The sequence below is a fragment of the Lemur catta genome, chromosome 1 (assembly GCF_020740605.2).
Source record: "Lemur catta isolate mLemCat1 chromosome 1, mLemCat1.pri, whole genome shotgun sequence".
NCBI classification, from domain to species: domain Eukaryota; kingdom Metazoa; phylum Chordata; class Mammalia; order Primates; family Lemuridae; genus Lemur; species Lemur catta.
The window spans coordinates 70,991,419-71,005,427 of record NC_059128.1 but is presented as its reverse complement, the minus strand read 5'-3'; the positions used below and the strand labels follow the sequence as shown (position 1 = coordinate 71,005,427).

The 14,009-nt window shown below is 33.1% G+C and overlaps 1 protein-coding gene across 5 annotated transcripts in view; it reads left to right on the top strand.

Moving 5' to 3' along the window:
* DPH6 (diphthamine biosynthesis 6) overlaps positions 1-14,009 on the top strand; it is a 206,117-nt gene that overhangs the window by 6,812 nt on the left and 185,296 nt on the right. For all 5 annotated transcript variants that reach the window (XR_006729291.1, XR_006729292.1, XR_006729290.1 and 2 more), the window contains exon 3: positions 1,190-1,383. Coding sequence is in view for 2 of the 5 variants with exons in the window: in XM_045527884.1 (XP_045383840.1) it covers positions 1,190-1,383 (194 nt within the window). In the remaining 3 variants the exon portion in view is untranslated. The remainder of the gene's footprint in view (positions 1-1,189; positions 1,384-14,009) is intronic.

Here is a 14,009-nt window from a genome sequence, read left to right as displayed (position 1 = left end):
AGATAGGTATATGTCAAATTATTTTGTAAACTTTTTCAAAAATAATGCATTTTGAACATTTTTCGTGTCACTAAATATTATTCTACAATAGTATTTCCTGTATGTCTTCTTTGGAACACAAATACTCCCATGAAATGTAAGTGTCCTGTGGATAGATAAATTTGAGAGGTAGTTCATACTCTCTCCACTTGTTTGAGTACCTGAAAGCATATTAGCCTAGGAAAAATTGCAGCAAAGACACCCATTTAATGTTGTTTATCCCCATGTTTCATAAACTTAGTTGACATGGAGTTGTTTTTTCATACCATACCTATTAATATTTTATGGGATTTGTATTCCCATAATATAAGAACATCTTTTATGAAATGTTCTTCTTCGAAATAATATTAAGGACTGCATAGTATTCTATGAATATACTTTAATTTTTAATCATTATAAATAATGTGATGAATATCTTTGCAAATAATCTTTGTATATATGCATGGTTCTTTTTCTAAAAAGTAAAGTTATGAGTTCAAAAAATATATTTCAATATATTTCTAAATTGATTTATATCACCAAAAGTTGTATGACTCATCTGTTTTGAATATTTTACCCATATTGATATTTGTGGAATCTTATGACAACCAGTGATGTTTTGTTTCTAGACACATTTGTAACTGCTCTACCATTATTGTATTTATATGTTCATATATTTGTTGAAATATTGAATATAAAATGTACCAAAGCATCTAAATATTTTTCTTAAAAATATTTGTCATGTATGAACTATGTAGATGTTTAATTAAGAAAGATTTTTTCCTACAAGTCTAGATGACTTCATGAATAATCTTGAGTAATTTGAAAAAAACATTTATGTAATAAAATTCTTTAATTGAATAATCAAAATGTATTGGATATATTACTCTGCTCTTTAAATGTCTGTTATTAAAAATTTATATATAATTATATTTTGTAATTATCAGTAGAGATGATTAGAGCTGATATGAACTAGATGCAACTACAGACAAATAATGTGCAATTCTTGTGTTTTATTGCACTACATAAATGCATAGAAATGTATTAATAGTATAGTAAGCTTTTGAGTTCAATGTTGACTACTCTTCAAGCAGTAAAACCTAGATGGGCTTTGAAATCCACTTTCTTTCCCATTCTGTTTTACTGATTATTTCCAATTTAATTGTTGCAGTGGGGTCTGATGAGCTGGATAGCTACATGTATCAGACAGTGGGTCATCATGCCATTGACTTGTATGCAGACGCGATGGCTCTTCCCCTGTATCGCCGAACCATAAGAGGAAGGAGCTTGGATATAGGACAAGTATACACCAAATGTGAAGGTGATGAGGTTGAAGATCTCTATGAGCTTTTGAAACTTGTTAAGGTATGCAAAGTAACCTATTACATATAGTGAATTTAGTGTGTAATTTAGTAAATTACATTTACTGAGTTATTTAGTAATAGATAATTTACATCTATTAGTAACCCAACTATTCTTTAAAAGGATATTTTGTCTTTTTGGGGTAGGAAAACTCTGAAACTATTAGTATTTCTTCATATTAAATGGTATTTAAAAATAAGACTTTTGTTATGTTTTGGCCTCTAGGATTATCAAGTGATATTAAACTGAGTTTTCTTTTCCTTGGGTTATTGGAGCTGATGGCCATTCAATCATTTTTTTAACAAATATTTTTTGAGTGCTTACTGTATGTTTGGCACATGCTGCTAGACACTGGGGATAGGGCTATGAACAAATGAGATAAAGGTCTATTCTAATGGAGCTCACTTCCTAGTGGAAGAGGACAGATAATAAACATAAATAACATGCTTAATGATGAAGAGCACTAAGTGGAAGAATAAAGCAGAGTCAAGGTGAATAGCACATGATGGCAGGGGGTGGCTATGGGCATGGTGCTATGCATGGTGGTCAAGTAAGACCTTTCTGATACAGTGAAGATTAAGTAGATCTAAAGAAAGTGAGAGACTAAGTGAGCCTTGCTTAAATCTGGTGGAAGAGGTATGAATTAAATACTTAAGTAATTGTATACAAGAGTTTGGCAGCCATTATGTACTCACTGTTAATTTTTCTAGACAGGAAATTTAGGAGAGAAAGTGTGGGGCTCACATATCTAATTGGTACTATAATTAGTAAATGTTAATTAATAGAAATTATTTTTATTGAGCAATTATCTCTTCATTCTTATTGACAGTCAATTATTTGAATACTCTTCTTCTTCAATATGAATTTTTATCCAGTCAGCTACCATCAATTCACACATAAGGTGTATCTGATGAAATAAGGAATTTAAACCAGTATTTCCTGGATGTCTTAACATTTTTTCACAAGGAAAAGTAGGAAGATGTCTGTCTCTTCCTCTGTGAAGGGACGTTGCATTTCATTTTTTCACTCTTTAAAGAAGTTCAGCTTTTTCAGAAGTTGTGTAATGAACTTATGTCATGAAAATTTCTAGTCTCACATATTACTTCAGTGCTATACTTTAAATTTGATACAGATCAAAGCTTAATATTAATTAAGGATTTTGATTCAGAAACATACAAAGCACTTAAATTCTTTTAAAGGTTGCTTGATTAAAATAGTTCCTGTTTTGTATGCGGGAACATTTTCATTTTTATTTTAAAAAGAAACCTGTACAATAAGCTCTTAGAGTAGTTCCATAATTTACTGTTTAGTTATGTATAGCGTAAGAAGTAAATATTTTTCAAAGGAAATCACAGGAACCTGGTTTCTTTCTCTGAGAAGATACATGCTAAGAAATATTTTGATTATCAAGCAAGGGGAAGGCTTAAAAGAGTTTCACTTTTAATGGTTATCTCTCCATTAAGGTACAGTTATGATCTTGACAGTGTTCACTTTGAGGTGTGAAATACTGAGGGCAAATCCTGCATTTTCGAAATTTCTTTTTTTAGGATACAACGAAATTGGACAGTAAGTTTTTAATATAAACCAGTATTACAAAATGGTGAGATTCACACTAGAAGTAATTGGGTTGCTTTAAAAATCACAAACTCGATAACTTGGAGAAGCTCTGTGATAGTAATAGTCTTCCAAGAAAGAGAAAGATAATAAATTACTAATTAGTTTAATTAAAAATGGACAGATTAGTAGTAATTAAGAAGAAATTTCCCTTTCGATCCATGCTGTCTTGGGAGAAATGGATGGTTTGCCATTATCTTTATAGTAACCGTCAGTTATGACATAAATTAATGCTAATGTTAAATCTTGACAACTTCTGCTTTGGAAGTTCATACATGATAATTATAACTATAGTTGAAAGAGATGTTATAAAGTTATCTGGGGCTAAGTAGTTCCTTCTTTTCCTGTGTAGAAATATTAATTTTACTATAGGATATTCTGAGCATATAAATATCAGAAATATATTGCTTTTATGGAAGAGATTGTATAACTAGGCTTTTATAGTTAAATCCATCTATGAAACACTGCTACAAAGATTCCAGTGGAAGTCTTACATATTTTAATGAATAATTGAGTAATTATGGAAAAAAACGAATCTAGAAAAGCTGTAATTTTTCAAGTTAGTCTTCACTTGCTCTAAGAAAAAGAACTGCATTTTTTAATCCTTTGAATATTAATGAAATATTGAAAGCCCTTAGATTTATTTTCATTTTAAACATTTATTTATAACAGATTGCAGTTTTGTAATTTTCACAGATAACTCAGTCTTTTGTTTTTGTAGCTTCTCCCCTCCAAATATTAGAACTAATTTTTGAGTAAACGTTCCTATTTGCAAAGAGTTCAGTTTACTAATTGTGGAAAAGAAATAGGAAAGACTTGGAAGAACTTACAGAATTATAAGTTTCCTTTTGTAAAAGTCATGAAAACTTACAGAAATGTAATAAGCCTTTATGTCTTATAGATTAGGAGGTGACTATGACAACTAGAGATAAATATGTCAAGCTGTTTGCAAAGTATGTGATTGTCATGTGACTGAGCTTTCTTTTATTCTTTAGAATTTCTGTAATATTGAAATGAATTTTAGTTCTCATTTAGTTTAATTAGTTCAATAGATACCTGTATTGTTTCCTGAAAATGTAGTGATTTTAAAATGTGTGTTTTCTTTTAAGTCACATAATCAATGTACTACTTACTGAAAGATACATATAAGAACCATATCTATGTAGAAAATATTTTTAAGGATCAACGTATTCTTTATTTCTTTACTGGATTTGGAGCTACTTTTAATGAATCTAATGTCTTCCTCTTTCTTGGTTTATTTTCTCCTTTTGGTGGAATACATCTTTAACAAACTGTCTTAGAGAGAGTACTTTTAAATTCTTACATTTTAAAAATGTTCTTATTCTGTCCACACATTTTATTGATATTGGTTGAATTTAAAATTTTACACTGAAAGTCGTTTTTCCTCAAATCGTTGAAAATGTTGCTCTGTGGTCCTCCAGCCTTTTTCTGATGCTGATGTGATTTTTATTCCTTTTAAGGTGACTTGTTTTTCTTCTGTGTTAGCTTCTTTTTTTTTCCATTATTTCATTAATTTTTTTTCTTTTTTATTTCAAAATATTATAGGGGTACAAATGTTTTTGGTTACCTGGATCACTTTTGCAATGCTTGAGTCAGGGCTATAAGTGTGCCCATCCCCCAGATAGTGTTCATTATACCCATTAGGTTGTTTTTCACCCATCCCTTCCTTCCCCCACCCCGCTGTTTGATTTCCCTCTGTGCACATGTGTGCTCAATGATTAGTTCCAATTTAATAGTGAATACATGTGGTGTTTGTTTTTCTATTCTTTAGAAACTTCACTTAGGATAATGGTCTCCAGTTCCATCCAAATTGTTGCAAAAGACATTAATTCGTCCTTTTTATGGCTGAGTAGTATTCCATGGTATACATATACCATCCACTCATGAATTGATGGACATTTGGGGTGATTCTACATCTTTGTAGTTGTGAATTGTGCTGCAATAAACATTTGAGTACAGGTGTCTTTTTGTTAAAATGACTTCTTTTTCTTTGGGTAAATACCCAGTAGTGGGATTGCTGGATCAAATGGTAGGTCTACTTTTAGTTTTTTGAGGAATCTCCATACTATTTTCCATAGAAGTTCTACTAATTTGCAGTCCCAACAAGAGTGTATGAGTATTCCTTTCTCTCTGCATCCACACCAGCATCTATTGTTTTTGGACTTTTTAATAAAAGCCATGCTAGCAGTGGTAAGGTGATACCTCAGTGTGGTTTTAATTTGCATTTCCCTGATGATTGGTGATGTTGAGCATTTTTTCATATGTTTGTTGGCTATTGTACACAAATCAGTAGCATTCCTATATACCACTAACAGTCAAGCTGAGAGTCAAATCAAAGACTCAATACCATTGACAATAGTGACAAAGAAAATAAAATAGCTAGGAATGTACTTACCCAAGAAGGTGAAAGATCTCTACAAAGAGAATTATGAAAGCATTGAGGAAAGAAATTGCAGATGACACGAACAAATGGAAAAACATATCATGTTCATGGATTGGTAGAATAAACATTGTTAAAATGTCCATACTGCCCAAAGTGATTTACAGATTCAGTGCAATCCCCATCAAAATACCAATGTCATATTGTTCAGACCTAGAAAAAATAAATCTATGCTTCATTTGGAACCAAAAAAGAAGCCAAATAGCCAAAGCAATCTTAAGCAAAAAGAACAAATCTGGAGGCATCACATCACCAGACTTCAAATTATACTACAAAGCTATAGTAACCAAAACAGCATGGTATTAGCACAAAAATAGAGACATAGACCAATGGAGCAGAACAGAGAACCCAGATATAAAACCATCCTCATATAGCCAACTGATCTTGGACAAAGCAGATAATAATATACACTGGGGAAAAGAAGCCCTATTCAATAAATGGTGCTGGAAAAATTGGATAGCCACACACAGAAGAATGAAACAGGATCCATATCTCTCGCTACTCACAAAAATTAATTCAAGATGGATAAAAGACTTAAATGTAAGGCATGAAACCATAAGAATTCTAGAAGAATATGTAGGAAAAACTCTTCTAAATATTGGCCTAGTCAAAGAATTTATGACTAAGACCCCAATGGCAATCACAGCAACAACAAAAATAAATAAATGGGACTTGATTAAATTAAAAAGCTTCTGCACAGCTGAGGAAATACTCAACAGATCAAATAGGCAACCTAGAGAATGGGAGGAAATATTTGCGAGCTATACATCTGATAAAGGGCTAATAACCAGAATCTACAAAGAACTCAAGCAAATCAGCAAGAAGAAAACAAAGAACCCCATTCAAAAGTGGACAAAAGACATGAAGAGAAGCCTCTCTGTTAACTTTTGTGATTTTTGCCTTTACGCTTGGTGTACTGAACATTGAAGGTTGCTTCTCCTGCATCCCTTCCACAACTCCCTATTGAGTAGCAAAAATCCTCTTTCTGTCACTGATGGTTCAGGGATACATATGTAATCTAGGTGAAAGCCAGTCACAACATGGCATTCTTCTGGCGATAGTGATTGGATCAGAGATGGTTTTATTAACCTATATTGTACCTAATAGAATCAGCCTAGAATGATGGGTCCTTGGCAGAAGGGAAGCTCTTTCTCCTTCTGTGCAGAGAGATGCGTGGATGGGAGACCTAAAACTGCTATAACCCCTTTTTTTTTCCTGAAGGAAAAACCTTGATGTCCAATCTGACATCTGGGAAATCCTCTTCCACTAGTTATTTGATAATTTGCTCCTTTTAATTTTTTATGTTGTCTTTTTCTGGTACTCTCATTGGTCAGATATTATACCTTCTATATTGAATCTTCGTGGACCTTCTTTTCTCACATGTTTTCCACCTCAGTGTCTTTTTGTTGTAAATTATGTGAGATATCCTTTTTAAGTTTCCCTACTTTCTTGAATTTTTTTTTATTTTAGCAATCATATTTTCAATGCCAAGAACTTGTCCTGTTCATTGATTGGTCCATTTTATAACAACCTGTTTCTCTTTCTATAGATGCAACATCCCTACATCTCTTAAAATACAAATAAGAGAAGTTAGACGTTACCTTTTTGTTTCCTGTAATTTTAGTGTTTTTTGTGGTAACCTTTTTTCCTGTGCTTTCTTCTTTTTCATGTTGTGGGCTTTTCTCAGATGTCTTGGTTGTCTGTTTGTATCTAAGTATAAGTCAAGAGGGTAGCTGACTATGAATGCTTTTGACTCTAGAGTTTTCCCAGCCTATTAATACCTGAAGTTCAGTGTAGTGTGGCTTAGTTCCTTTCTTGCCTTTATTCTCTTCCATGCAAACTGTACATTATGTCTTCCTCTGCTGACCAATCAGTCATCATTCCTTCTTCATCTGCTTTATGACTCCAGAAAGTAATTGAAATCCTTTTTTCATGTGTGGTTCCCTCCTGTTTGTTATTATTGACAATAATAATTTAAAAGTTAACATTTTAATAATAAATATTAAATGCATTATTTAATAAATAATAAGTTTATTAGGAAAAATTAAATTTAAATCAAAATTATTATTTATTATTATTGACAGTCATCTAAAGGTAAGGACATTGGAGCCACAGCAGTGAGCTTATTGTCCAGGAAATGTATATTCAGTTGCTAATGATTTCTCCACCATAATATCCTGTAGGCATGGTAAACTCAACAAGTTCAAAATGTATTCATTATTTTCCTATACAAATTTGTTCCATTTTCTGTATTTCCTCAGTTAAAAGCATCCTTAACCGTGCCACCCAAGTCAAAACATGGGCCTTACTACTAGTCTTCCACTTTTTCTCAGTCCCTATCCACACTCTAGCCCCCTCAACCACCACCATTAGATCTTTAGAACCTGTTGATAATACTTCTCTGACTTCTAAAATCTGACCCTTTGACTTCATTCTCTCCATTACTGGTTTTTCATCTGTGCTGTGTAAGAGTCTCCTCCTCATCAACATGACTTCAGTATTGCCTTATGCTCCATCCAGCCCTTTTACCACATTGTTGTCAGCTGATCTGTATAAATGCTTAAATAACCCACTATGAAGATACAGTCCAAACACATTAGGCTGACACAGAAGACTCTTTAAGGAGAGGCCTTTGCGATCTTACTAGTCTGATCCTGCCATTCCCACACAAGCCTCTGGGGATCAAGTAATTATGAACTAATTAGGTTTCTAGGAGATTGCTTTTCATGTCTGAGTCTTTGCCTGTGCTTTTCTGTACCCTTATCTCTTTGTTCTCCTAAAGAACCCCTTCTTACCTCATACCCTTTTATGAAACCTGCTTTAATTTACCTTCATCTTGTCTCTTCCATGGCAGCTTGTCTATACCTCTATTGTGGGTCTCAGTGCATTATTAGGATTGTTTATGTGGCTATCTTTCTTGCAGATTGTGAGATCTTCAAAGACATGCTCAGTGTTGTTCAATTTTATATCTCTAATGACTAGCAGAGTTCCTGGCATATACGGAGACTCTTAAAATAAAATATTGTTGAACAAATTAATTAGTCCAAAATTTATCAAATTATTTTGTATCTAATTATGTAATACAGAGGAGCCACATCATTGTTATAATATATGATGTAAAACCACTGGTAAATTCATTTTGTTTTTGTTTTTCTATTTAGAAGCTTAAATGGAATGGGCATCATAGTGGAAGCTTTTAAAATAAGGTATCCTTATGGATTTGGCAGTGTAACCATTAACTAATTGTACCAAGAATAATTTCCAGCTGCATTTTATAACAATGCTGAGCAGACACTTGTAAAAATTATTTTTGGCATCTGCATTTTTGAAAACCTGACTATGGTGGAAAATTACTTTGTGCATCTCTTTTCACTTCAGATCTTGGGGAGAGGCCCTAGATTATTGGGTAGCTCTGAGGCAAATACAGAGGGTTCGGAGTGGGAGAAACATGTAAGATGGACTTAAGATTTTCAGGGAGGACCCAGACATAGTGCTAATTAAACAGGCACACAGCCCTGTACAGATTGCTCCTGGCTCTTCAGCACTACACAGCTTGCCTCAAGCCCTGTCAGTTCCCAAGATTTTGGACATTAAACCTGGTCCCTTGGCACAAGAAATGCTTTTCTAGTATTGATTCTGGACTCCAAGCAGGAAGAACTGGCATTGGAGCAGACCAGTGTCATTTTCACTTCCAGGTGCAGCTTTATTGAGGCTGTGCCATATCTGGCCCTTTCAGATGATAAAGTCGAGCATGCATGAGGAAGCACATGATGGAAGATCTGTCTGGAAATAAAGTGTTGGACCATACTTGTCAATTGCTGTAGTTCCTAAACTTATCACAGGTCCAGAGTTTTCATCTATAAATTCTCCCTGAAGCCTAGAAAACATGACTTTCTCATTTTGGCAAAACTATTATTCTGTCTCCTCAACCTTGAACTTTCTTCACTTGGTGTGAATGATTGTGTGTATATATTACACATGTACATATATACTCTTTCTATGTATCTATTCTCTGATTCAGTGCCTCTCTATAAATTCACCAGTTGACTTACTTTTATGTCCTCTAATCCTTTCTTCTACAAACAATAGATTTCTTCTTGTCTTATCATCTACTCTGTATATTTTAGTGTGTTGGGTATGTTTGACTTTTTTTTCAAATTTTTTTCTTTATGCTTTTCAACCTCTGGTGTCTATGGCCTATTGACTTTTTTTTTTTTTTTTTTTTTTTTTGCTACCATTTATTTCCAGAGAAACCTTTTGTAGATGTCTACTTCTGGAGTTGTGTTGTCTGAGATGCTAGATGTATGTTTATGTCCTATAGTTTTTTACTTCATTTCTAGACATGTAGTGTATCTTGTTTTTGCTCTATTTTCTATTAAGTGACTGAGAACACATTACCAAGACTTATTATCTATAAGTATAAATTGCTTTATTTCTTTATTGTTGTCCTTACATACTTTTGGAGCACAGGACTTTATTGTCAGTCACACAATAATATGATAGATCTTGAACTGATCTTTTTATGTCGGCTTTCCCTTTTAAATTGGAAACATCTTCAATAAGCAAATTTGTAGTGCCTCAATCATAAATAGTTGTAAAGAGCAATGATATCAGTAAATATTTAGTGGTGGGTTTGTTGTTATTGTTGTTAAGAGATGATTTAATAAGGGCTTGTTTTGTGACATGCTGATGTGAAATATTACTGAGGGAATCAAAAGATTATCTTAGTTGATTTTGACATTTCTTGTTTTGACCTTAACCATTTAGAGACTTTCTTATGTCTTTCATTCAGCAAGCATTAATTCAGTGCTTATAGGGCACCAATACTGGAAAGTAAAAAGATGTATGAGACATAATCTCTGCCTTCATAGACCCTGAGGAGATAAGACACACAGAGAAATTAATACAAGGTGCAGTTGCCGTTAGAGTGTGCAACTAAAGGATTATGAGGATTCAGAGGAGGTAAAAAATCCCGTGTTTTGGGGGCTCAGAAGAGGCTTTACAGGGGAAGTTATATTTGATATCTTTGAAGGTTGTTTAGATTTTGACAGAGGCAGGCATTGGAGAATGTTGCACATTAAAGAGCAGAGCTTAGCCAAGGTCATGGGCACAGGAAATCATGAGATGTATTAGGGAAATAGAGAGTGGTTCAATTTGCTTTAGAGTTTAGAGTTTGAGAAATAGTGGAAAATAAGTCTGTACAGGTTGATTGAAACCAAAAATAAAAGTCTTAAATTTTAGATCAAGTACTGTTCGGGCAGTGGAAAGCCCCTGAAGTGGTATTTTGTAAAGTGAATTTAATGGGTCACAGGTCGTTTTTTTTTTTGTTTGTTTTTGTTTTTAATGAAAGAGACTAGAATAAAATAGAATATCAAAGTTTATTGTTCATAGTCAGGATAATTATTTTGTGTAATGTGTGAATGTATATACACATATGTGTACACTAGGCTGTTACATTGTATATATATTTCTCATATTAAACAAGTTCTATGGTCATCAATGTCATCAGGTTGAACCACTAATAATGTAAGATATGGATTAGAGAAGTACAACTCTGTAGATGAGTTCAAATTTAAAACAAAGATACTAGGTAGCTGAAAGGTTTTGAGGACTTGAACCAGAAGAGTAGCAATGGGAAAGGCAAAGGTACATTGAAGATGGATTGATAGGGCTTGCTGCTGATATTTGAATAAATAGTGACAAGGAGTCTATATAAGGTATCTTGTAAACTGACAGTTCCACAAGTTAATTTATACAGCTTTCACTGAGCATTATTGATAATCAAAGTGAATTATGATAGCTATATATTAAAGATATTGTGTTATTAAATTTTACAGTATCCTATCTTTGTCATCTCTTTAATCTGGTATAGCATGGTATAGAAGATGCCTATATCAATCTGGGTTCATTTAATCAAGATAAATTCTTAATAAATTTTGGTCTTGGTGGTTCTTTTAATTGAACACATAACATTTTCTTTATTGAATTATATGCAATATATATCAACTAAAATATTTTGTCCTTATTCTTAAAAGCACCTAATGTAGACTCACAGAAGTAAATAAAAATATGACGTTAATATATTTTAACTTAATAATAATCTTTGTAGATGGGATTCAAATTATTATTGTTAATTACAGAGAAAAAATATTTACTGGTAAATCGAGCAAAATATAAAAATCTCTATAGGTTCTATAGCCTTTTGTGCATCATATCAGATTGAACCTGACTTATTGGCCTATAAACTAATTGACCCCTTAAAGTCTATTATGGTCACCTTCCAGTCTCTCACCCTTTATAATTTACCTTGCAAACTCCTGCGAGGTTAATCTTTCTAAAATGTAGATTGAATCACATTACTGTCTTAATCAAAAATCTTCATTGCTTACCATTGATCTGTTAGATGCTCTGCAATATGACTTCAGTTTATCTTTCATCTTTTCCCAGATTCTCCTACATGGAACTTGTGTTCCGCCTAAGTTAGACTATTGTCAGAGCTCATTCTTTCCCACATGGTCTATGACTTGCCTACATGTTCTGGTCAGAAATAACCTCTCTTTTCCAAGTCCTTCTTTTGTATAGCATCTCCTTGATATCTCCCCTGATTCACCCCCACTGAATGTAGTATCTTCCTTCCTTGAACTTTCATATAACACTGTAACTCCCTTATAGTACTTAATCTGTTCTGTTATAGTAGTTGGATGCGATGACTCATGCCTGTAACCCTAGCACTTTGTGAGGCTGAGGAGGAAGGATTGCTTGAGGCCAGGTGTTTGAGGTTGCAGTGAGTTATGATGCCACTGCGCTCTACCCTGGGCAATAGCATGAGACCCTGTCTCAAAAAACTAAATTAATTAATTAGTAATATGTATAATTAATAAATAAAGTCTTTATATACAAAGCTACTGTTTTTAAAAAAATCTATCTTGTGAGTTTTGTTTGTTTTTGTTTAAATATAAGTAACTTGAGGAGTAGGGATTGTATTTCATTCTTTTTTATTTCTTGTGATATTCCATACAAATCCTGGACGTAACAGGCATTGTCATAAACTCTACTCCTCTGAAATTCAGTCATTCCGTCTATAAAATGTAGGTATATCTTTCCTCTTGTCTTATTTATCTGTTTTGAGGCCACATGAGAACATATATGAGAGCCTCTTTGGGTTTCTAGGAAGAAAGATGCTATATAAATTAGTTTATTTTTTTTTTCCTTAGCCTGTCCACCTTATGTTAGTCTTAGGTCTGTCTTCTTCCTCATTCCGTAGCTTCAAAATAATCCAGTAAAGTTAAGGCAAGTCATTTTTTTACTGCATACAAAGTTTCATTAGTATATTAATATTCAGTAGTAGCTGCAAGTGGGCATTGAGATGAGTGCAATTCTTCTTGACTTTATTAGTAAGTTAATGCAGAAAAGAAAAAGTGGTATCATTCAAATTGTGAAAGAGGATTTCATGGGGGCAAATTTGTGTTATAGATTGGATTGAATTTATCCTTCTACAATTTTTTTGCGTATAATTTTGGGGTCTTTTTTAGACTTTTTCATTCAGATAATTCAGCCTTCCAAAAGACATGTAGAGTTAATATTTTCTGTCTAGTGGGGGATTAAAAAAATATTTTCTATCTAGTTTCCTCTATGAGTAACTGAAGCGTGGACCATTTCAAAAGGAAGTAAAGAGGTGAACCTAAAGTTGACAAAGGTTCTAATTTAATATTAATAGATGATTTCTTTCCATTAAAATTAATTTTGGCATGTTCTTTTAGTATTTAACTCCATGCTTATCTTTAAAATCTAAGCAGTATGTTTTCTAGTAACTCATTTGTAAAAAGCCTCAAGCAAGAACTTCCATTTGAAAGTTAGATGAACCAAGTTTAGGAAATTTAGACTTTTCAAAAAGTATATGAAGAATTAGAGATTTAAAAAAAGGATCTTTGAATGTGCAGAGGCAGCAGAATGGTGCTGCTGTGTATGTTCTTGTACGTAAAAGCAATTACCTCTCAACACCAGCAGAATTTTACCATACTTATTTATAGTATCTATAGTGCTGAGCCATGTGGTCACTTTTTGTACTTGCACACAGTGGGTGCTCAATGAGGCGTTATTAAATTAAACTTAACAAAGTTAAGCCTATATAACCTTGACAAAATTAAGCTAATACTAATCCTCATAGGCATCTATAAAAATATATTGACAAATTATTTCTCTTTCTTGTGGAGAATTCTTAGCTACCTACTACAGAACTGGTTCTAGAGCCATTGAAATGGCCTGTGGTTTATTTTAAGACCAGTTCCTTATGGACTCTTTCCTAGGTAGTAATTTTACAGAGAGATGGGAAGGGAGAACCATCATCATGTAATAAATAACTCATGGTCCTCCCTCTGTAGACTTTCATAATTTAGCTCCTTTAAACGTTTTTATTGGTCTCTTAGCCATTTTTGTGACTTCTTTTGCCCTTATCCAAGTTCTTCTGATTTTGAGTCTTCGTATATTCTGGACTTGATCACAGAAAGCAAATAAGAATCAGACTTAGTGGACGTCATTATAGAATAATGCGATA